At 41.4% G+C, this 25,346-nt stretch overlaps 1 protein-coding gene across 9 annotated transcripts in view; it reads right to left on the bottom strand.

Annotated features, from left to right (window-relative positions):
* Nucleotides 1-10,908: 10,908 nt before the first annotated feature.
* Nucleotides 10,909-25,346, bottom strand: part of PHF20L1 (PHD finger protein 20 like 1) — a 78,794-nt gene continuing 64,356 nt past the window's right edge. For 6 of the 9 annotated variants that reach the window (XM_070802423.1, XM_070802425.1, XM_070802429.1 and 3 more), the window contains 5 exons: nt 25,080-25,179; nt 23,582-23,777; nt 21,474-21,840; nt 20,064-20,229; nt 10,909-17,689 (listed from right to left, as the gene is read on the bottom strand). In XM_070802423.1, coding sequence (XP_070658524.1) covers nt 17,547-17,689; nt 20,064-20,229; nt 21,474-21,840; nt 23,582-23,777; nt 25,080-25,179 — 972 coding nt within the window. In that variant the 3' untranslated portion in view covers nt 10,909-17,546. The remainder of the gene's footprint in view (nt 17,690-20,063; nt 20,230-21,473; nt 21,841-23,581; nt 23,778-25,079; nt 25,180-25,346) is intronic. The other 3 variants (XM_019973741.2, XM_070802428.1, XM_070802424.1) reach the window with 1 other exon arrangement.

Raw genomic sequence — 25,346 nt, forward strand, 5'->3', positions numbered from 1 at the left:
CTTGGGAGCCCTTCCAGGGAGAAGGGTTAGAAGCTGCTGCCCACCTTAGGGCTCTGGCCAAGGAGCCTTTATAGCACTGCTGTGGGTACTTAGCCCCCACCCACAGGCACTCAGGGAAGCAGGGCCCACCCTGTTTTCTCTGCTGGTCACAAGGAGGTCCTCCACCTGCGTCTGTTCCCCTGGAGGACACTCATGTGGCCAGTGTGGGGTGAAAATCTTGTGGAGGCTGTAGGGGAGCAGAACCAGGGACGAGTGTGTGTGAAAGTCGCTCAGTCACATCTGACTCTCTGAGACCCCATGGACTGCATCCCGCCAGGCTCCTCTGTCCATGGGATTCTCCAGGCCAGAATACTGGAGTGGGTAGCCATTCCCTTCTCCAGGGGATCTTCCCAACCCAGGGATCAAACCCAGGTCTCCCGCATTGCAGGTGGATTCTTGACCATCTGAGCCACCAAGGAAGAACTGGGGGCGTGGCTTCATAATTCATCTTCAGGGGTAAAGGCCAAAGTTAACAACTTGGTGGGCCACACGTTCAGGCCCACCGTGAAAGAAACACAATGCTCCCTCCCTCCTCATCCATGCTCCTTCCTTCCCTCCTAGCAATGTTTCTTTAGAGTCTGATAGAGAAGCAGACACTATTCTAGGCCATGAGGATATGGCAGGGAACAAAACAGGCAGATCCATTAACACAGAATGTAGAGATTTTGATGAGATAAGCCAAACGCACGCACAGTCATATTCGTAGTCATCCCCCTTTCCCCTCTGTCCCAGGACATCAGACAACCAAAAGGCAGCAGGAAGCTTGTCTTCCACATAAAGCCTGTACATCAGTGAGCTTTCTCCAGTGGCTTCTCCCATTAAAGGGGTGGGGGATGGAGACAGGCTCCATGGGTGTTCAGAAGGTTGGTGGGCAGGTGTGGGAGAGCACTTGGGAGTGAGGGAGATCACAATGAGCCTTAGGTTTTAGGTAAAGATGATTTGAGAAGACATGCTGGCATTTACTGGAGAATTAGAATCCCCCAGCTTGGCCCTCTCCAGCCCCCATTGGGTGCTAAGTCGCTTCGGTTGTGTCTGACTCTTTGCAACGCCATGGACTACGGCCCGCCAGGCTCTTCTGTCCTTGGGATTCTCCAGGCAAGAATCCTGGAGCAGGTTGCCATTTCCTTCTCCAGGGGATCTTCCTGATCCAGGGATAGAACCCGCGTCTCTTATGTCTCCTGCACTGGCAGGAGGGTTCTTTACCACTAGCACCACCTGGGGAGCCCACAGCCCCAATCACACAAGCCAAGTTCTGCCCAGGCTATGGAGACGCTGTAATATTACCGTGAACCTGGCCATGTGCAGCCCTTGCCAGCTCTCCAGGTCCAGGTGTTCTAAAGCAGATGAATTTTCTAAAATGTTGAAACCAGGACTTCCTAGGCAGTCAAGAAGTTAAGACTTGACCTTTCAGTGCAGGGGGCAAGGGTTCAGTCCCTGGTCAGGGAGCTAACATCCCCCATGCCTCGTGGCCAAAAAACCAAAACATAAAACAGAAGCAACATGGTAACAAATTCAATAAAGATTTTAAAACTGGTCCACGTCAAAACAAATAAATAAAATCCTTTTAAAAAATAATGCTGAGACCATGACTGAGGTCTAGCAGAAAGCCCACTCCTCATGCTTCCCCCACCCATGCATGCAGGCAGGGTCTTGCACAGGCCAGCTTGTGTGCTGAGTCATTCTCGCTGGCCTGGCCCCTGGGAAGAGGCACAGCAGAGTCAGTGAGGGTGAGAGCCGCCCGGGCTTCCTTCTGAGTCAAAACAGTGTACCTGGAAGGAGAGGTGCTTCTCTCCACTCCAGCAATGAAGCGATGAGCTTGGAGAGAGCCATGCCAGGCGCTGCCTCCACACCGTGAAAACCTCTTTCTCACGATGACTCAGCTCCTACCATCATCTGATGCCTCGTGAGCCAGGAGGATGCTCTACGGAAACTCAGCACCAACTCCTTGGTCTGGCCTCCGTGAGCCCGCTCCTGGCTCAGGTCTCCATCCTCTCTGCAGGCTCCTCACCTCTGGCCCTCTCACCTCTCCCTCCTGGATCCTCATACAATCACAGTGCCTTCTCGTTCATCTCCTTCATTCTTGAAGACTAGGGTCCTGTGTATAATAATCCCGATGGCTCAGCTGGTAATCTACCAGCAACGCAGGAGACACAGGAGACGTGGGTTTGATCCCTGGGTGGGGAAGATCCCATGGAGGAGGAAATGGCAACCCAATCCAGTACTCTTGCCTGGAGAATCCCATGGACAGAGGAGACCAGCAGGCTGCAGTCCACAGGGTTGCAGAGTCGGACACAACTGGGCAATTGAGCATGCATGCAACAAACACAGGGGACAAAGGGAGAATCACTGGAATCCAGGGGAGGAAATTGCTTCAAAGCAAGCATCAGATGCCATGGTTTCTGGCTCTACAGAGAAGCGCTAACCAGCCATCTCTCCTGGAATCCCGCTTGCTGCCACATTGCTGGGTCCCCTGCCACGGCTTTGGACAACTACTCTCATCTCCCACAGAACCAGTGACTCAAAGCCACAGTCCTTTCTCCCAGGTTGCCAAAGCAATAATCAAAAGTCCTGGAACTTGACTTCTGCTTCCAGAAGATGAAATAGACACATTTTCCCCCTATTCCTCTGGCTAAGTACATTTAGAGACCCTCGATATTATTTGTAACACAAACAGAAGAAGACACTAAAAGATGGATAAGAAGACAGTCATCGAGCAACCTCAGAATGAGGTTGCCTCACACATCTCATACTCGTGTTAGAGAAACTAGCAACTAGAAATGCCAAGAAGCAAAGATCCCAGAAAAGCCCCAAGAAAAGCCTTTTTGAGCCAAAGGTCCAGGAAAAAGTAGCCTGCAAGACAGAAGATGTTTAGACAATAATTGTTCTATTCTTGCAAACCTCACAGAAGAAAACAAGTAAACAAACTGTGGTTCCACCCCAACCCATGCCAACAAAAGCCAGCTAGGGAGCCTAGAATTCCATTCTTGCCAAGCTAAGGAGTCTCTCCAAGCTAAGACGGTGACTCAAAGGCCATATGAGAAGCCAGAATTTTTACCCCAGCTGGGCAGTCATGAGCCCCCTCTCCCTGTGGGGTCAGCGGAGACCACACAGGCAGCCTGAACTTCCACCTGCCCCCAACCAGAAATAATAAGGATGCCGACCCTCCCAGCTAGGGTGGCATCAACAGTGACCCGTAGGGGAAACTAAACACCCACACCCAAAGATCTCCATCAAAGGAGTCGTGCTCGCACCTCAATGAGATCCACCCAAGAGTACCAAGGGCTTGGCCTTGGACAAGCTACCTAATCTCTCCATGCTCCGATTTCTCATCTATGAAGCTGTAATGTTATTAGTGCCCAAGCTTATAGGATGATGTGATTGCTAAATACATAAATATAAGATGCATAGCAGAGGGCTTGGCCCACCGTAAGCACCCAATGTTATTTTTCTTGTAAAAATGAGAGATTTCCAGTGGTGGCGACCCAGACATTGGTCTCATCTAAGGGGCATGTCTTTCCCTTCAACATATTTTAAATCCCTTCACTTCTACTTCCTCTTTGAGTTTATGGTGGTACACTGAAGGTAGGTGTGCCTGGCAAAGCCTCGTCTGCCAGCGTGGGTGGGCGGTCATCCCCAGCCCTGTCCCGCAGTGACCACTGTCCTGGAGTTTTAAGAAAGTGAAAGTTGCTCAGTCATGTCTGACTCTTTGTGACCCCATAGGCTGTAGCCCGCCAGGCTCCTCTGTCCATGGACTTCTCCAGGCCAGAATACTGGCATGGGTAGCCTTTCCCTTCTCCAGGGATCTTCCCAACCCAGGGATCAAACCGAGGTCTCCCACATTACAGGTGGATTCTTTACCATCTGAACCACCAGGGAAGCCCAGAATTTTGAGAGTGCCCTTAAACCTTAGCCTTGTAAATATTTCTTCCTCATCTTCTTTTTTTTTTTTTTTTTTTAAGCTGAAGAATAATCCCAGCTCATTTTATCCACAGTTGATGGCACCAGGGAACTGGTGGGACCATGTCAACTTTAAGAAAAATGCACAATGTAAGAGTTGTGAGTTTGTTTTATTCAAGAACCTTACTGAGGACTATAGGGGCTTCCCTGGTGGCTCAGATAGTAAAGAATCTGCCTGCAATGGAGGAAACCCAGGTTCAATTTTTGGGTCAGGAAAATCCCCTGGAAAAGGGAATAGCAACCCACTCCAGTATTCTTGCCTGGAGAATCCCATGGACAGAGGAGCCTGGTTCAGTCCATAGTGTTGCAAAGAGTAGCACACGACTGAGCAGCTTTCACTTACTGAGGACTGTAGCCTGGGAGATAGCCTTTGAGGATGTAGAAGCACCAGCTTCTAAGTGCTTTCTGGCTAGGGGATCCATGCATTTGGGCATGCACCTTGGTTAAAGATCACTGCTAGTCACAAAGAACAGATATCTTGAGTTAATCACTCAGTGCTCTTCAATGTATGGGAAGATGCAAGAATCTGAGTTCAGTAAAAAATCTGCCTGTGATATATATCTGTCTAAGGGGCTGTTTTCCCAAAGCACAGAGTGGCTCATCTGTTCTTCACCCTGAACTTTCTGCAGGGTGCTTTGCGGGTCACTGACCACAGTGGCTGACAACTTAATCCTTGTGGAACTGGTGGTGAGCAATGCTCTTCTGCTTTGTTCACAACCAGAGCCTGACGCTCCTGAAGCACTGCTCTTCCTCACTTTTGACTCTTTGTGTTTTGAGCAATACTTGTTTTATTATTTTCCATAGTAGAGGAATATAATCCTGACATTTCAATTTCCATGGTGGTTCCGCTTTTACTTTTAGGAAGGCTCAGACAATTTTCTAACACTTTGAATAGCTTCTTAAATCATTCGCTTTTCTTCTCTGGTTCATTTTGTAGTAGTATTGTTTGCTAGATTTGAGTCTTTCTCTCTTGCCCTGCTTTGCTAACTGAAAAGGCATATATTTAACAAATGTGTCTCTAGGTTTTGTCGTTTTGGGTCTCTTAGATTGGAAGAAATAAAATCAGGAACCTCTAGGACTGCCAAAGCATCAGTTATTCAGACCAATCTTGTCTGCTGCCACTTCTCCTGTCACAGTCAAGGCATTTTCCCAACCAATCAAGAAACCAGTCATGGATGCTATCTGGTTTTGCCTGGGTTCTCTTCAATAGGTTTCTTATCTGTGTGTCTTACTTAGTGTGTGTGTGTGTGTGTGTGAGAGAGAGAGAGAGAGCACGCAAGTGCCGTCAGTTGTGCCTGACTCTTTGCGACCCCATGGACTGTAGCCCGCCAGGCTCCTCTGTCCATGGGATTTTCCAGGCAAGAACACTGGAGAGGGTTGCCATTTCCTCCTCCAGGGGATCTTCCCAACCCAGGGATCGAACCCTCGTCTCCTGCATTGCCAGGCGGGTTCTTTACCACTGAGCCACGTGGGAAGCCTGTGCCTTACTTTAAGAGGCATCATTTGATCAATTTCTCAGGCACATTCCTCAGGGCAGAAGTAGTATTTGTGCCTCCACCTCTGCATAAAGGTAGCTGCCTCACTTTGAAACTCCCAGAAATTACCTGGAGTCTTCTGTGCTGATCTTCATGGTCTAATCTTCCCACATCTGTCTAGATTTTCTATGAGCATTGCACACAGTGGCTCATTCAAGGTGTTAGAGAGAAGACACTTTCCTATACTCTCCTGGGTTCTCCTGGCTAGTCTAAGAATTAGGTCAACATGAGACAAGTGAACAGGGGAAAATCAAAAGTTTAGTAACACTTGTACATGGGAGAGACCCATGAGAAGTGAATAATGGGCCCAAACAGCCCAAATCCTCAACTTAAATACTATCTTCAGCTACAGAAAAACAAGGATATTGGGGGTAGTGCTTTGGGACTTCGAAGGGGAGGAAAGCAATTGGCATGGAGATGCAAAAGTGAATGTTTGGTGAACAAATGCTTGCTGAGCCAGGAAGATTTAATGAGTCCCAGAGTGGACTGATGAACTATGGATGGAGGTTTGTGACACTATACAGGAGACAGGAATTAAGACCATCCCCAAGAAAAAGAAATGCAGAAAAGCAACATGGCTGTCTGAGGAGACCTTACAAATAGCTGTGAAAAGAAGGGAAGCGAAAAGGAAAGATATACCCATTTGAAAGCAGAGTTCCAAAGAATAGCAAGAAGAGATAAGAAAGTCTTCCTCAGTGATCAATGCAAAGAAATAGAGGAAAAAAATAGAAGGGGAAAGACACAAGATCTCTTCAAGAAAATCAGAGATACCAAGGGAACATTTTTTGCAAAGATGGGCTCAATAAAGGACAGAAATGGTATGGACCTAACAGAAGCAGAAGATATTAAGAAGAGGTGGCAAGAATACACAGGAGAACTGTACAAAAAAGATCTTCATGACCCAGATAATCATGATGGTGTGATCACTCATCTAGAGCCAGACATCCTGGAATGTGAAGTCAAGTGGGTGATGGAGGGAGTGGAGGTGATGGAATTCCGGTTGAGCTATTTCAAATCCTGAAAGATGATGCTGTGAGAGTGCTGCACTCAATATGCCAGCAAATTTGGAAAACTCAGCAGTGGCCACAGGACTGGAAAAAGTTAGTTTTCATTCCAATCCCAAAGAAAGGCAATGCCAAAGAATGCTCCAACTACCGCACAATTGCACTCATCTCACACGCTAGTAAAGTAATGCTCAAAATTCTCCAAGCCAGGCTTCAGCAATACATGAACCGTGAACTTCCAGATGTTCAAGCTGGTTTTAGAAAAGGCAGAGGAACCAGAGATCAAATTGCCAACATCCGCTGAATCATCGAAAAAGCAAGAGAGTTCCAGAAAAACATCTATTTCTGCTTTATTGACTATGCCAAAGCCTTTGACTGTGTGGATCACAATAAAGTGTGGAAAATTCTGAAAGAGATGGGAATACCAGATCACCTGACCTGCCTCTTGAGAAACCTGTATGCAGGTCAGGAAGCAACAGTTAGAACTGGACATGGAACAGACTGGTTCCAAATCAGGAAAGGAGTCCGTCAAGGCTGTACATTGTCACCCTGCTTATTTAACTTATATGCAGAGTACATCATGAGAAACGCTGGGCTGCAGGGAGCACAAACTGGAATCAAGATTGCCAGGAGAAATATCAATAACCTCAGATATGCAGATGACACCACCCTTATGGCAGAAAGTGAAGAAGAAGTAAAGAGCCTCTTGATGAAAGTGAAAGAGAGTGAAAAAGTTGGCTTAAAGCTCAACATTCAGAAAACTAAGATCATGGCATCCGGTCCCATCATTTCATGGCAAATAGATGGCGAAAGAATGGAAACAGTGGCTGACTTTATTTTTTGGGGGCTCCAAAATCACTGCCAATGGTGATTGCAGCCATGAAATTAAAAGATGCTTACTCCTCGGAAAGAAAGTTATGACCAACCTGCTGCTGCCGCTAAATCGCTTCCATTGTGTCCGACTCTGCGACCCCATAGACGGCAGCCCACCAGGCTCCCCCATCCCTGGGATTCTCCAGGCAAGAACACTGGAGTGCGTTGCCATTTCCTTCTCCAATGCATGAAAGTGAAAAGTGAAAGTGAAGTCGCTCAGTCATGTCCGACTCTTAGCGACCCCATGGACTGCAGCCTACCAGGCTCCCCTGTCCATGGGATTTTCCAGGTTAGAGTACTGGAATGGGGTGCAAGACAGCATATTAAAAAGCAGAGACATTACTTTGCCAACAAAGGTCCATCTAGTCAAGGCTATGGTTTTTCCAGTAGTCATGTATGGATGTGAGAGTTGGACTATAAAGAAAGCTGAACGTGGAAGACTTGATGCTTTTGAACTGTGGTGTTGGAGAAGACTCTTGAGAGTCCCTTGGACTACCAGGAGATCCAACCAGTCCATCCTAAAGGAAATCAGTCCTAGCTGTTCGTTGGAAGGACTGATGTTGAAGTTGAAACTCCAATATTTTGGCCATCTGATGCAAATAACTGACTCATTGGAAAAGACCCTGATGCTGGGAGGGATTGGGGGCAGGAGGAGAAGGCGACGACAGAGGATGAGATGGCTGGATGGCATCACTGACTCAATAGACATGGGTTTGGGTGGACTCTGGGAGTTGGTGATGGACAGGGAGGCCTGGTGTGCTGCGGTTTATGGGGTCACAAAGAGTTGAACACGACTGAGCAACTGAACTGAACTGATAGTGGACTCTGATCTCTAGGCTGCTCAGTTTTCCCCACCAGACGTTGCCCATGTTCTCTGCAGTTATCTGCAGTGACAGCTCTATTCTGGAGCAAGCCCTCTACCTAAATCCTTTCAGATAGCTATGAGCAAGATCAGTCTTCTCCTGAGTCTTTTGGGCCTTGTTTTCAGCTCAAGATAATCCATATTGCCAGAGAGACATTTGGGGGATGGCAAAAAAATTCTGTTTCCCTACAAAGAGATGGTCCCCCCTCTCTATGAGCCTTCCATTTGTGACTTTATAGTCCGCTGATCCTAGACCTGTCTGTCTTTGGAGAATTTCCAACAAAATAGAGTCAAGATCTGACCATGCAGTCTGGTCTAGTCCTCTAGTTCTAGCGTCTCTTTTCAAGACAATTTTATCGCCCATGCGACACTATCACTCACTTCTATCAACCTTCACTGGCCTTCCAAGCCCTGTTTTCTAATTGAAATCTGGCCAGTCTCCCTTGTAAGATCTCAGCCTTTCTCCCAAGCAACACTCTCTTATTCTTCTGTCTTTGAAGTTTGTTTTCAATCTTCCAATGCTCCCGCGCTGACTGTAAGAAAGAAGAACGCTTTTCTAATGAAGGCATTTTCTTCTTGATTTCCTGGACAAGACTGACTCCTAGAGACAGTGTTTCAAGAACTAAACTTTAAATTGTCTGTAGGGTTGTCATAATTTTACTGAATTCTTCTCTTTCTCAAACTAAAAAGACAGCATAGTATAATTATCCCCTCGCATTCCTTTCTCTTATAACTTTTTAAAATATATACTTAGTTTTAGATTTACAGAAAAATTGAGCATACAGTACAGAAAATTCCATTATATCCTTTCTCCAGTTTCTGCTAGTACTGACATCTTGCATTAGTGTGGTACGGTTGTCACAATTAATGACACAATACTTATACATCATTTTTAACTGAAGTCCACAGTTTACATTGTTTCATTTTTTTTTTACTTTTCATTTTGAAATAATTTGTCAACTTGTTCCAAAGTTAAAATAGTAGTAGAGTTCCCAATACTCTTTAACCAATTTCACCTAATATTAACATCTTACATAACCATATCGTAATTACCAAAACTAAGAAACTATCAATACAATACTATTAACAAAACTACAGACTTTTACAGGTTTCCACCAGCTTTTCCACCAGTAACTTTTCTTTTTTTTTTTTTTTTTCCTGTTCCAGGATCCAATCCAGGATCTTACATTTTATTTACCTATAATGTCTCCTTAGTTTCCTCCTTAGAAAATATTTGGAAATATTAAAAAATTCTAGGATTAATAAGTGAATTTAACAATGTCATAAGATACAAGATATTTTTAAAAAATCAATTTTATTTATATTCTAGTAATTAAACATCTGAAAACAAAATTGAGAAAACAATTTCATTTACAATATCATCAGAAAGAATAAGATACTCAGAAACAAATTTAACAAAATAAGTGCAAAATCTGAACACTGCAAACTACAAAATATTGCTAGGGAAAAAAAGAAAAAAACAAAAATGCTAAACAAATGGAAAAACACACCATGCTCTTGGATCAAAAGACTCAATAGTGTTAAGATGGTAACTTATCTGTAGACTCAGTGCAATTCCTGTCAAAAGTCCAGCAGGCATTTAAAAGAAAGTAACAAATCTGAGAAGGGGATGACAGAGGATGAGATGGTTGGATGGCATCACTGACTTGAGGACATGAGTTTGAGCAAGCTTTGGGAGTTGGTGATGGACAGGGAGGCCTGGCGTGCTGCAGTCCAAGGGGTCGCAAAGAGGCAGACACGACTGAGTGACTGAACTGAACAAACCTGATCCTAGAACTTCCATAGGAATGCAAAAAAAAAAAAAAAAAACCAAAAAAAACACTAGAACTGGCAAAATACAGGCAAGAAAAAAGAACATAATTAAAGGAATTATACCTAATTGATTCCAAACCTTAAAGCTACAGTAATCAAGATAGTATGACATTTGACTAAGCACAGACATCTAGATCAATAAGAAGAGAATACAGTGTGGAAATAAACCTACATAATTATGGTCAATTGATTTTTGACAAAGAGACTGAGGTAATTCAAAGGGAAAAATAATATTTTCAACAAAGGGCACTGGAACAACTGGATACCCACATGCAAATTAAAATGAAGTTATCACTGCACACCTATTAAAATAGCTAACGTGCAAAACACTGGCAAACACCAAACACTGACAAGGAAGGATGTGGAACAACAGGTACCCGCCTTCATTCGGCTGGCCACATTTTTTAGGTCTATTTCTAGATTCCCTATTCCATACTACCAACCTACATCTCTGTCTTTATGCTACGTCTACACTGTCCTGGCTACCACAGCTTAACAACCTCCAAATCAGAAACCGTATGCCCTTCAACTTGAGTTCTTCTTTTTCAAAAGTACTCAGGATATTCTCGTTCCTTCACATTTCCATATAAAATCTGATCAGTTTGCTAATTTCTGCTTCAAAAAGTCTGCTGGGATTTCAGTTGAGATTACATTCTATTAGTGTTTTGGGAGAACTGACATTTTAATAGCATTGTGTCTTCTACCCATGTTCTTAGTATTTCTATTTATCCCATCATTATTCTAGGCATTGTTTTGTAGTTTTCTGTGCACAGGTTCTGCATATGTTTTCAGATTCACTGCGACGTTTAATATTATCAAAAATGGCATTAAAAAAAATTCTAATCTCCAACAGCATCTTGCTAATGTAAAGAAATCTTAATTCTAGTGGCATTTTTGGTAGGTTCCTTAGGCTTCTGCAAATACATGTCACCTGCAGATGTTTTTTCTTCCTAAGTGCTATGCCTTCTATTTTTCCTCCTTTATTGCCCAGTGCCCTATTGCACTAGTAGGGCCCACACATTAAGGTTGGATAATAATGGTGATGCTGGATATTCTGGGTTTGTTCCTTATTTTAGAGAAAGTATTCTTTTACCATTATGAGGTTTGTCTCCTGATAGATGCTCTATATTGTTACGCAAATTCTTATTCTAGCAGTTTTTAATCATGAATGGACACTGAAATTATGAAAACCCTTAGTTAATTAACATAATTCATTGACTGTAAACCACCTTTGTATTCCTGTGGAATACCCAATTTGATCTTGATATATTACACTTCCTGTATATCACTGTATTTATGTAATTATTTTGTTGAGGACTGTGTCTATATTCTACATATGTGTTACTCTGTAATTTCCTTTCTTTGTAGTGTCTTTTTCTGGTTCTGGCATGAGGTTAAAAAGTTGGTCTTGAAAAATATGTGTTTCTTTCTTGTCAGTGCTTATGTAAAATCAAGGCTTCTTCCTTAAATGTTTGATATAATTTACATTTAGGCCTGGAATTTTGAAGGAACATTTTCAATTACAAATTCAATTTATTTAAGTTGCTTTGCTAACTTCTATCTTTGAGGAATTTTTTGTTTCACGTAAGCTGTTAAATTTATTTTTTTTTCACTATATCCCTTTTAAAAATTGTATGTTTGATACATTGTAATGTCCCTCTTCCATTCTAATTTTCGATCAGTCTATGTAGGAGTTAACCAGTTTTATTTTCCATGCAAAGAATCAGTTTGTTTATATTGATACTTCCCTTTTGTGTGTCCATTTGATACTTCATAGATTTCACACATTTCTTCCCATTTATTTTGGTTTTAAACTGCTTTATTTTTAAAATCTTAACCAATGATTTTTTATCTTATTTAAAATTTCTAGTTTTTTAAAAAACTGAGGTATAATTGACATTAGTTTCAAGAGTACAATGATTCAAAATTTGCGTATATTGCAAAATGATCACCACAGTAAGTCGTTAAAATCTGTACCTTGCTTTTTATTATAATCATTTAAAATGGTAAATTTCCTTCTAATATCAAGCCGCATCCCCCAAAATTTAACATTATGTGGTTTCCTTTTCATTCACCCATTTTCTAATTTAACATAACTTTTTTGAGTCATGGATTGTTTACAAGTATGTTGATAATTTCCAAATACTTTGGAGTTTTTTAAGATATTTAATACCAGTTTCCAGTATAATTTCATTATTGTTGGAGAACATGTTATACATTTCAATTTTAAATGAGTTGAGACCTATTTTATAGCCTAGTATGTAGTCCATCTCTTTGAGTGTTCCATGTGTATTAAAAAGGAAATTCATATTCTCATGTTGTTGGGTGGAATGTCCTCTCAACATCAATTAGGTTGAGTATTCATTTTTGTTCCAGTCTTCTGTCCTGATATTCTGGCTACTTGTTCCATCAATTAGTGTTAAAGGAGGGCTGAAATCTTCAACTATAATTACAGACTTCTCTATTTTATATTCAGTGATTAGTGATTAGTTCGCCAAGTATTTTGATACTCTATTAAGAAGCCTATAAATACAATTTTAAATTGCAATTCTTTTGTGTTTATGGACAAAAGTATGATAAAGACTTGTAAGTATAAAAGAAGACAACATTCTATTTGGAAGTAAAATAAAAAGGCAAAAAATATAAAAACTGAAAATTTTCCAAATGTTACAAAAGAGCTTGCCTGTGTACTTTTAAAACAGATGTTGGTAACTAACAAAAACAGTATTGATTCTATTCCAACACTGATAAGAGGTTGATTTTAATTGCCCAATATTTAAAAATTAGAAATCACACTCTGCAACTGTTTAAATTTATGATGAGCAATTTCAAATGGCAGACTCAAAGCCCCGCTGCCCACAGCAGTGCCCAGTTGTGCTTATTTACTTGGGCTTTTTCCTCCCTCTTTCCTCATTTTCTCTCTTCCTCACTTCAAACTTCCTTAGATGATCTAAGTACAATTCCTTAGCTGACTAAGTACACTCCAGTTTTGTCTCTGGATGTACTTTCAGGGTTACCCAAAGACAACAGGTACCAGAAACGGATGAGAACGTTTTGAAATTCCTATGGAGAGTTCACAGTCAAAAAACATTCAAAACGACTGTTTTAATTGAAGGTTTTCCAGGTGGCGCTAGTGGTAAAGAATCCACCTGCCAATGCAGAAGCAGCAAGAGATGTGGGTTTGATCCCTAAGTCGGGAAGATCCCTTGGAGTAGAAAATGGCAAACCCCTTCAGTATCTTTGCCTGGAGAACTCCATGGACAAAGGAGCCTTACAGTTCATGGGGCTGTAAAGAGTCAAGACATGACTAAGTGACTGAGCGCACTTTAATTAACATATAGATTCTATTTCCCCCAAACTTCTCCACCTACAAGTCTATTTATCTTTTCTTTCACCTCCATGGTTCCTTGTACTCTCTGACATCACGTATCTTGTTGAAAAAATATTTTTTTAATGTTTCCATTAGGCTATATAGACTGTGATTCTATTAACATTAATTTCATGTCCAACCATGTAACTTAATGGCTGGCAAACAGATGACATTCAATGTGTCTACTATATTTAACTTTCAACTTTACAATTTACTGTATTTGCTTCATCAAACCCTCAAAAACCAGGTTATAAGCTAGGTATTATTCCTTTTAACACATAAGAAAACCAAAGCTCAGAGAGGTTATTGCTAGTAAATTACCAGAGCAGAAAATCTGAGAATTACAGAGCTCCTTTCTGTTCCACCATAGGAAATATATTGTCCACTGACATGGTCCCTCCATAGCTTGGTACAATGACGCTATTAAGACATCTCCAGTGATGGACTGCTTCTCTTAGGAAGAGAAATCAAAGCCTGAAGTACTGTATGCATTTGAAGAGACACAAAGGAGAATTTTCCAGAAGAAGAAAATAATATGAAGGCAAGAGATGGAACCCATCTATGGAAATCATGAGGCTATATACTTAAATGAATTTGAGAACTGATTAGGCAAAGTACAAAAGATCCAGATTACACAGATCTAACTTGGTTTGAAATAGGGAGTCACTAAGGATTTCAGAAAAGAAATGACAAGAATATGTGAAACACACCTGCGAGGAGAACACAAGCTGGAACAAAACTGGGCTTGCATCTTGAACCTGCCAAGTCTCTCAATGTTTTTAACCCTCAGCTTCCTGTCCTCCTCCTCAGCTTGAAAATGAGCCTGTTCCACCTCTCCACAAAAGAACCAAATCAGATGCTGCAGGTAACACGTATAATACCTGGCACAGAGCTGTCACTCAGTGTTAATCCCCTAGCCTGACAGTGATCATTTTGATGAATCAGAATGAAAATTAAAACTTCAGAAGCCCACAGTATTACCGTCATGATGTGATTTTATAAAAAATGGTGTCCTACTACGTGGGACTCAGAAGGAAGATGACACCATCCACTTTGAGGAACCAGCACAACCAGTGAAGGAATGAACTGGGGTGGAGTTGGGGAGGGGGCTGTGAGTTTCCACCCAGGGCTCTTAGAAGATGCGACAGCAGAGAGAATGAAGCTGGCAGGAGATCCTGTTGGCTGGAGGGGAAATGGGGTCCTTCATCTTGAAAATATAGAATATGAACATCTGAGAGGATGTAAGTCAGTGGAAACAAGGTGAATGTGGGACAAAGGATTTCACCTTAAATAATGAGAATAATCAATTTCCTTTAAGGAAAGTGTACACTACTCTAAGTTTGAAAGTCAGCAGAACCACACAATGAGTATAAAGAAGTACAAACTGTACTTATCAGTAGCATACTAAGAAGGATCTCTCCCTACAACGTCTGTCTACTCTGTCTGGGTGGCAATGAAAAGTCACCTTTTCAAGAAACACCCTCCCTAGTTTACTGCTTATATTTAGATATATACTCTCATATTTTTTTAAAGTAAGACTAAGTGGAAAGAAAACCAACTCTGAAACCTCTCATACTGGACTGACTTCTCAAAAACAAATTTACTCACCTAAATACGGAAGGAGTCAGCAGCCTATAGTTGCTAAAATGCTTCAACCAACTGTTGATACACTCTGTATTACTAATAAATGGAGATGTGCGTACAAGTAATTCAATACAGATTTACTTTAAAACATAAATCAAAAACTTCAGACTCCCAATTCATATGCATTGAAGCAGAACAAGAATTCAATATTCTAATTATTAATGAAACTTTTAGCTAGCTGGCTATCAAAGTGATCTAATTTTAAGATGTCCCAAGAAAAAATGCACATTAATTTAACTGTGGTCATCAGGGGCTGAGAATATGAGTGTTACTGGGCACAAAAGGTCCCTCGAGCATGTGACAAGAATCTGGGCAACACTGGTGTTTACAGCCTGTTAAGAATGTTATTTGTTCCATTTTGAAAAACAGATAAATGTCTAGAATTTAACCATAATAGGGAAAAGATTAGGGTCATTATTTTAAAACACAAATGAAAAGATAAAGTATCAATCTTGAAAAAGAGACATTAGAAAGTTTACTCCACACATGAAATACAGGCACTATCTTTTTTTACTTTAATATTCAAATTTAATAACTACCTTGTATCTCCTCTACTAAAGCTTTTCATTTCTCAGTAAGATTTCTGACAACGTTAATGCATCATAAGTAAATCCATAGGGCTGTATTTTATGTCTGTGATCTTTGGCACATGTGTCAAGTTGGAGAATCTCAAAAGGCAATAAAAATTTCTAATTACTGCTTTGCACATTCTTTTAATCATCTTTACATCAAAATATAAGGCTGCAAAAAGGCAAGCTGAAATTTTATGATATGTGGAATTGTTTTAATAAAGAGTTTTACATACAGTACCTTACATATAGAACAGTGTGTTTGCAGTTTTAAATAATATCTGAATGTACAGTGGCATGTATTCTTATCAAAGATAAATTCAAGTTGACTGTCTATCAGTTCTAAAATGCATTTATACAGATTGCTAGAACTGATAAACAGGATGAGGCATAAAATATTCAAGTGTTAACATGTCATCAAATAGCCTCCTCTTAACAGTCTTTTCTCCCCCCTTTTTAAAAAAGTTTCAAAACCTATACATAACATTTTTAATATTTTAAAAACAGTCTGTTAAAAGGTAACATTTCATGTTAACCACCAACTCTTATAGACTATAGTAATAAAACTAGATATGTGTAGATATAAATATGTCGATTATGTACACGTGTACGCTGAGTGTTTGTTTCAAACAAGCACACACACGGAACGCACACCTGCGCGAGCGCGGGGGCGGCACACGGCGCGCAAGAGCACTGGCAGACGGAGGCCAGGCCGAGGCCCAGCAAGAGCTAACGCAGCAACTCAGTTGCCTTTGGTTTCAGAAATCTGTCCATTTGTGATCAAAGCTACAAGTTTTGAGTGCCTCATGTATTTTTTAAAAATAAAATTCATCTTCAGAAATGAAGCTTTTCCAGTATTCCACTACCAGCAGTTTAAAAAAAAAAATCCACAGCCACAAACTATTTCGTTATTTTTGTCACTCCTCATCCCAGCTGAGGTTATTTACATTTTTTTTTTCTGAAGGCAAATATCAAGCACATTCAGGATCAAACTGTACGTTGAAACCTGAATGCTGAACTCTGACTATATATATTCTATATATAGTATATGGGATAGACGCGTCTCTGATGGACTGATGGCATTATGTAAGACTTGGGTGAGAGAACTCCCACAGTATTTAAATCTCTCTTTCCAGCAGTATCGTTATTTGGCACACTGACAATTCTGCGAGCCATTCTGTTTTTACAATGAGCTTCTAATGCCAGCAATGGATTCCAATTATTTCACTGTTTTTAAAATATATTCATAATGAAGTAAGGATGCCACAACTGTTTTCCTCAGAAGTGAGACTTCTACTGTCAGTTTTCTGGTTAAGGACATTCATCACCTAAGAAACAGTTCATGATCCCATAAAAGTTTAAATACTCTGGACTTCAGTGCAGCTGGATCAACTGCAGAGAAGACAGTTCTTACAACAACCTTACAGAACTCTCCACAATTTAAATCTCCTCTACAATTTTCGTTTTGGCCAAATGCTGGTTTATAAACTTAGATCTTTCACTAAGAACTATATGAATGCACCATATTTCTTCCTACAGGTATCTCGTGTTTCATGTTAGCAACTACTCAAAAATCCTGCCAATCTGATTCCCTCAGCATAGATTCTAATCTACCTCCACTGACCCTGGGCATATGGCACATTATCATTTGTATCTAGCTCATGAATGCTTTTTAACATTAGCTTCCCTGATAAAGTTGTTCTTCACTTTCCTTTCCAAGGTGCCATCCTATTGATGGCACAAATCAGTAAATGACCAAACATCACTAAGCTTTTCAACTATCCACTTAGCAGCCATGTGGATAATAAAAGCGAGTCGACTGAACAGAGCCCCATTCTTTGCATCATGTGTTCACTGCCGTCATACAGAGCAGAGAGTGGCTATCTGCTGTACTTTTCCCATGTCAATTAGGAGCTGTTTGATGTGGCGTTTAAGCTGGGGCAGCCTTGCAAGAGGATCGGGTGGCTCCAACTCCCCTGTGAAATCAAGCCAGCTTTCCAGAACTACAAGAGAGAAGAGAACACACACATTTACACGGCAACTGAAAACACAGTCAGAAAATGGTATAATGAGAAGGTTGAAAAGTGATGCAGAAAGAGTTCACTTCCCTTTCTCTAGAAAGCTGCAAGCCACCTCTGAGCTGTTAAGCATCCTCTATCCCTCAGCCCATCTTGGTAACCTTTATCTGTTGTTTTATCTGTCATTATTTTAGGTAATTTTCCCCTTTATAGATATAAAGTAACTTCATTTTGAGTGTCTCCTTTTACTCGCTTCTAGAACAGAAAACAACATCCCCTGTTCCTGCTCAAGATTATTATTAATTTAGGCTTAAATCATTTCCATTTTAAATGAAACTCAGCTACCCTAACCTTTTTTAGTCCATAAGTTCTTTTTAACAAAGAAGGTGGCAACTTCTTAGTGTCCTCTTGAACCACTACTTTAAAAAAATGCAAACATACTAGAAATCTAGGCAGAATGCAATTAGTTACATTTTATCCTTTTTATTAATAATAGAAAATGGCATCAAGCTGCATTTTTTTTCTTCTTTAAAAATCTACTTAAAACTAAACTAACTCTGCTGCTGCTACTGCTGCTAAGTCGCTTCAGTTGTGTCCGACTCTGTGTGACCCCAGAGACGGCAGCCCACCAGGCTCCCCCATCCCTGGGATTCTCCAGGCAAGAACACTGGAGTGGGTTGCCATTTCCTTCTCCAATGCATGAAAGTAAAAAGTGAAAGTGAAGTCGCTCAGTCGTATCCGACTCTTAGCGACCCCATGGACTGCAGCCTACCAGGCCCTCCGTCCATAGGATTTTCCAGGCAAGAGTGCTGGAGTGGGGTGCCATTGCCTTCTCTGAAAACTAACTCTACAGCTAGCTGATAACCAAATGGAGGATGCTTCTGAAGTGGGTTTCCATTTCCTCTTTTCACAGGGAAAAACAAAGGAGTAGGAACCCTAACTTAGTGGGGGGTAAAAGTAGTGCATGCTTTTGCAAATAAAAAGTGGGGGTGGGAAAAACAATCTATGAGTTTAAAGATGGAGTCAAAAACCACAGGAAAAGCACTAGGTTTGAAATCGGGTAATCTCAAGAGTTGGACTGTGAAGAAAGGTGAGTGCCGAAGAATTGATGCTTTTGAACTGTGGTGCTGGAGAAGAAAGACTCTTGAGTCCCTTGGACTGCAAGGAGATCCAACCAGTCCATTCTGAAGATCAGCCCTGGGATTTCTTTGGAAGGAATGATGCTAAAGCTGAAACTGCAGTACTTTGGCCACCTCATGTGAAGAGTTGACTCACTGGAAAAGCTGATGCTGGGAGGGATTGGGGGCAAGAGGAGAAGGGGACGACAGAGGATGAGATGGCTGGATGGCATCACTGACTCGATGGATGTGAGTCTGAGTGAACTCTGGGAGTTGGTGATGGACAGGGAGGCCTGGCGTGCTGCGATTCATGGGGTCGAAAAGAGTTGGACACAACTGAGCGACTGAACTGAACTGAAGTGAATCTCAATGACTCTTATTTTCTCAACTATAAAATGGGGATAATATTTTCCCTGTCTACTCCTTAGGGTTCCTGTGTAATAAAATTAAAAATACAGAAGAAAAACATCTGAAATTGTATATGTGAACTAAAAGTTTACCCACTTAACCTAGCAGGAGTTCTTTTTTGTTGTTAATTTCACTTAACAAACACTGACCACAGTGAAAACAAAATGTTTTCCCCAATATTTCAAATATGCTTCAAGTCCTTATGCTGACTTTCAAAGAAAACACAGTTCAATGAAACTAATAAATATCCTACATGTGGTATACACTGAGCCTGGCAGATGGAGAGTATTTCCTAAGTACCTATCTTAAAAAAGAAAAATCCCTAAAATAGCCATCCAGTCATACTGTCTCGAGACTGCTGCTGCTGCTGCTAAGTCGCTTCAGTCGCGTCCGACTCTGTGTGACCCCATAGACGGCAGCCTACCAGGCTCCCCCGTCCCTGGGATTCTCCAGGCAAGAACACTGGAGTGGGTTGCCATTTCCTTCTCCAATGTATGAAAGTGAAAAGTTAAAGTGAAGTCGCTCAGTTGTGTCCGACTCTTAGCGACCCCATGGACTGCAGCCTACCAGGCTCCTCCGCCCATGGGATTTTCCAGGCAAGAGTACTGGAGTGGGGTGCCATTGCCTTCTCCGGACTCGAGACTAAAATACCCTAAATGCCAGATATGCTAAATACAATGTAAAGGAAGCAATAAAGCTCCATCAGTGTGGTCACTGTCTGCAGTTTTTGTTCCATAATTTAAAAGACTTTAAGGAACGTCATGTTATTCATAAGCACAATAAAAACACTTTACAGACTATAGCAACTGTGTTACAGATCCTTCATAAATTACCGTCAACTTCCTTTTCTATGAGGTCCATCCTGCTGGTGACTTCTTTCTGCACGTTCTCTATGTGCGTAAGGAGATTGAGCTGCCACTGAAGATGCGAGTCTCCCGGGTCTTCAGTGCTCTTTTTATCATTATAAACAAATACTGTATTCCTTTCAGCTGGATTCTTCTCCAAAGAACCAACGGAAACAAAGAATTGGATGAAATGTAATGTCATGTCACACAGGGAAAGATACATTAAAAACCTCATTACCCAAGAGGATAGGTTAAAATCCAATCTGACCCCCAGAATATTCTTAAAGGAAGTACAAGCACGTAATTAAATTACACCTGATGGCCCTAAAAAAGCAGACATGCCTGCTGTGTCTCTTCCCAATGCCTAGCCCAGTGCTACACAGGGTAGAAGGCCTTCAATCAAACCTGCTAAAGAAATGAAGGAGCTAGTTATATATGTAACTAGGAAGCCCAGATAATTTAGACTGACTCCTTCCTCAATTAATCTAAACTGTGTTTAAGTGGAGTGAAGGCAAAAAGCAATATGAAAAAAAATTACGGAAGGTGGCAGAAGCCAGTATAGTGTCCTTAGCTGCACACTAGAATTTATTACTGCAGCTAAGTCAATGAGATGAGGGGAAGATAAAAATCCTTTAAAAATTTAACAAGTGCAGACTGCTTAACACACACACAAAATCTGAGCTCAGATTCACCAGCGATAACTCACTTCATAAGATGAATATTAATTTGACAATTAATTTACCACAAAATTTCATGTAATACAAGCTATTCAAATTCAGTTAAGTATTTACTTATAGAACTTACTTGATAAAAGAGGCCAGAAAAATAAAGAACTGATTTTAAAGCAGTATTGCTAATTGAAAATCAATAAAAAATGAAGGCATGACATCTCTAAGTCGTGAATAGGAAATAAATTTATAAATATTCAATGTATACAGAGCTACAGGAATTCAGCTTATGGCATAATAGGATTGATATACAAATATGCTAAAGTTTAAAAAGACAACCGGACTGACACTTATCTGAAACATGTACAAAAGAACACAAGTTGTATTAATATACACACACCCATATGCACTCTCATGTTTTTAACACATAGATGTTCTCTGGGAAAAAATGCGGTTCACGGTTTTTAGAGACATCTAAGTGTACTTATAAAATTAGAACTTTCGTTAAGGCAAAAGTTTAATGAATTACTGTATTTCTGAATTAGGGGATAATTAAGTGTTCAAAAGGTCAGTGTGTTCTTGGAGAGACAGCAAAGAATGTCTTTACCCTAACAAGGTACTTATGAATTTGGAAATATAAGTAAAACCTGGGAATTCAGTACGCCTTATTTCACGAAATTTTCTTTTGTTCTATCGTATTTCTAAGCAAAGACAAATGAACTACTTATACCTTTCCGGGCCTTCCATCTTCTTTTACTGGATATCGTAAACGGTTTTTATCTCTCGTGTGAAATTCTTGTTCTTCTTCAAAACTACTAACATCATCATCATCTGAGCTCCCAGGCTCTGCGAGAGATTTGCAATCTGGACCAAAACTTTGTGGCTTTTGGTAGCTGTGCTCACTTGTTATATAAGTTCCTTCCATTTTTAGGGGTAAACGAGGTGGTTCTTTGTGGTTCTGTACATGATACTTCTTTTCTTCCACATTAACTATGTTTTGCACTGTTATTTTTTTCTCCACCCCAGCAACCACTTGATCTTGATCTTTCTTCTTCCCGGAACAAGCCCAGAGACGAAGGTCGGGATGATGTTTATTCCTTAAAACAAAGTGGGAGAAACAGCTCAGAGGGAAAAAAAAGTGTAGTAAGTTTTTTGTTGTTGCTGTTGTTTTAGGTTTTTTTTTTTTTATGTGGACCTTTGCACCTGACTCGAAGAGCCAACTCACTGGAAAAGACCCTGATGTTGGGAAAGACTGAGGGCAAGAGGAGAAGGGGGCAACAGAGGATGAGATGGATGGATGGTATCACTGAGTCAATGGACATGAGTCTGAGCAAACTTCGGGAGAGTGAAGGACAGAGAAGCCTGGCATGCTGCAGTCCATGGAGTCACAAGAGTTGAACGCAACTTAGCAACTAAACAACAACAACGTTGGCACACAAGTGGGGATATCAGTTAGATCAATTTCTAGATATGGAATTGCTAGAAAATGCCTGCACATTTTAATTCTGACAAGTACTGCCAAAGTGGCCTCCAAAGAGCTTGTACTAATTACGTGCTAACAGTCCAAGATAATGTGTCTTTACCACCATCCTCACTGAACCCTCAAGCATGATACTGCACAATTGATTCTGTAATAATTAAAATTCTGCAGTAAGTAAAAGAGGAATCCTTTCCTCAAATTCTATAGCGAGGAAAAGAAGGACAATCTGGAGACATAAACCCAAATCTTGTTTCTGAAGCTATAAATTTTATCTTTTAGACCCCTCATTATTTAATATCCAGAAAATACTATAATTCTTCAACAGTAGAAGGTGCAGTAGAAGGACAGCTAGACTTGTAACTCAATAGTCCAATGGGTAGAGTCTTGCTCTGCCTCACAGGAGCTTGGACGACTTCCAGAACCTCTGTCTTTGATCACCCAGCTATCAAAGTAAGGTCATTATTGTAAGGATTAAATGAAATATCATAAGAAACCAACAATTTCAGGGACCTAGTAGACTTTCAATAAATACTGCTGCTGCTGCTGCCAAGTCGCTCCAGTCATGTCCGACTCTGTGCAACCCCGTAGACGGCAGCCCACCAGGCTCCCCCGTCCCTGGGATTCTCCAGGCAAGAACACTGGAGTGGGTTGCCATTTCCTTCTCCAGTGCATGAAAGTGAAAAGTGAAAGTGAAGTCGCTCAGTCATGTCCAACTCCTAGCGACCCCATGGACTGCTGCCTACCAGGCTCCTCCATCCATGGGATTTTCCAGGCAAGAGTACTGGAGTGGAGTGCCATTGCCTTCTAGCTAGTGATAATAACTACTATTAGTAGAAACATTAACATAAACAGAACCTATAGGCATGAGGCAAAATTTGTCCAGTTGAAATCTTTACTGAAATTACAAATGTTCAGAAATTCATATTGATATCAAGGACAACCACATTTTTTTTTTAAAGCCTAACTTTATAAATTAGTTTCTCTCTTGAGTTTTAGCATTTGTGTGACCTTTTTATGAAGAAATTCATCTTCAGGTTTATGACATCCAACAGAAGCGAATTTCATTTGTTACTGAGAACTCATCCCTCCACTAAGCTCTAGGAATAAAATGATGAGTAAGACACAATCCCAACCTTCCAGGAACTCAAGGCTTAGTAAGGGAAGACAGACATAAACAAGGTACACCAAAGTGCCTGATACCAGGATGCATGGAGTCTACCAAGGACATGATCAGTTCCAGTTGGCCAGTAAAGCAACTACACTCCAGTAAAAATTAGTTAGAAACAAAAAACAACTGACTTAGCTTGAATTAAAACTTACACCTAACTGAACCCCTCCCTTGGCCACCCTTCACTTACTTGAGTATTCCGATCTTCAGCTGTAACCCGTGCAGGACTTCTGTAACACCACAGACGTCAGCAAGCAGGTGGTGTGTGGAAACTATCTTTTTGGCATTGAGGTGAGAGTAATTTTCTTTTAAAAATGATAACCCACACATTCTCCCATTATTCAACCAATCCTTATCGTAGCGATACTTTGCACTCCATCTCTGACCTGTAGATGAAATTGAGATTACAGTGACGAAGGAGTCCATTCACTCGAGACTTCCCTTCAACTACTACCAGACCAATATCACTCAGTAAACGAGGCAAGCTCTAGGACTAAGAACAAATTCCAAAGACGAGCAAGGCTAGTGTTTCGAGCAGTTGGCGCTGTTTAGAGTTCTTCCCACAGTCAGATTTCCTGTCCACTAAGGAAGACAAACTCCATTAAGGATGTGGTCAGTGGCAGGTCACACCTGCAGAGGAACCTTGAGTGTTACTTTCTATTTTTTATGTATCTGTCTTCTGTTCTCTAAAAAAGGTTGAAAGGGGTAGACAGAAACTAGTTGAACTGGATGAAACAGAATTCTAGTTAAGTAAATAGGGACCCCTCCTTCATGTCTAAGAGCTCTGTATCTATAGAATCTGATATAATCCTATATCTTCACTATCAACAGTGACTATATCCAGTTACAACTAGCTGCTTCTATGTCTGTGTCCCCTACTATACAGTGAGCGAGTGGATGGCACAGTTACCTCTTACCTCATCTTACCTCTAACCACAGAGACTGGCAAACAGGAGGAATCCCATAAGTGCTGCTAGATGAATGAATGAACAAATGCCTACATTCATGAAGGTTTAAATAACTCTCCTGCTTCTTCGTGTTATTCATCTGATAGACACAAGAAAAGGCAGCAGCCTTTATCTGAGATGCCTCCATGGGTTCCGCCGGGGAGCTGGAAGCACACACCACATGCAGGACACTGCTGCTCAGAGCCCCTGTGGCGAGGAAGGCCCAGGTGCAGGGGAGGCAGGTGCAGGAGTTCCTCCCGGCGCCGCCAGTCTAACTGTCTTGAGCACAAGGCACGTGATACCCAGGGTCCTACTTGCCTCATCAGTGAAACAAAGGGGCCGGCCATGGTCCCTGGGCATCCCACCTGCTCTAATACTGCAACGTCATGCAGCACTCCCAGAAGAGCATTCAAAATCCCGTCAGGAGGAGCCTGAGTTCAGGCTATGAATGCATTCAAATAACCATGTATTAGCCTATTTAGAAATCAACACACAGGAGTACATTAAAGAGATAGTTCTTCTCCAGGAAAAAGCCACAACCCGGTCCTTCCTGTAAGGTGTTAAATTATGCTGATGAATTTATGCTAATGTTTTAAGTAATTGATGTGGAAAATAAAACTTAACAGCAAAAAACACTTTTAAGTTTTAACAAGGAAGCAGTGTCTAGCTGACACGGAAGGTGGGATGTCAGGCGGTGGACGTACAGTGGGACCTGTAAGCGCAGGAGGGATGGAGGCTTACCCGGGGGGTCCCGGCAGATGTAGCAGAGGTACTGCTCCGGGATGCTCTCCTCCAGCAGCCCCATGCACACGCTGTGCTGCCAGCACAGGCACTCTTCACACTGCCGGAAGACAACCGCGCTTTACTTGCCGGGAACAGAGACAAGCCCCTTCTCTTCAGCTAGCTGGCTGAGTCCTCCTGCAGCTTCGGCCCGCTCACTTCTTAATCCACGTCACAAAAGTGAGTCATGACTTACCATGAGCTTTACTTTACTTAAAGTAGACTATT

Source organism: Bos indicus, chromosome 14, assembly GCF_029378745.1.
Source record: "Bos indicus isolate NIAB-ARS_2022 breed Sahiwal x Tharparkar chromosome 14, NIAB-ARS_B.indTharparkar_mat_pri_1.0, whole genome shotgun sequence".
Taxonomy (NCBI): Eukaryota; Metazoa; Chordata; class Mammalia; order Artiodactyla; family Bovidae; genus Bos; species Bos indicus.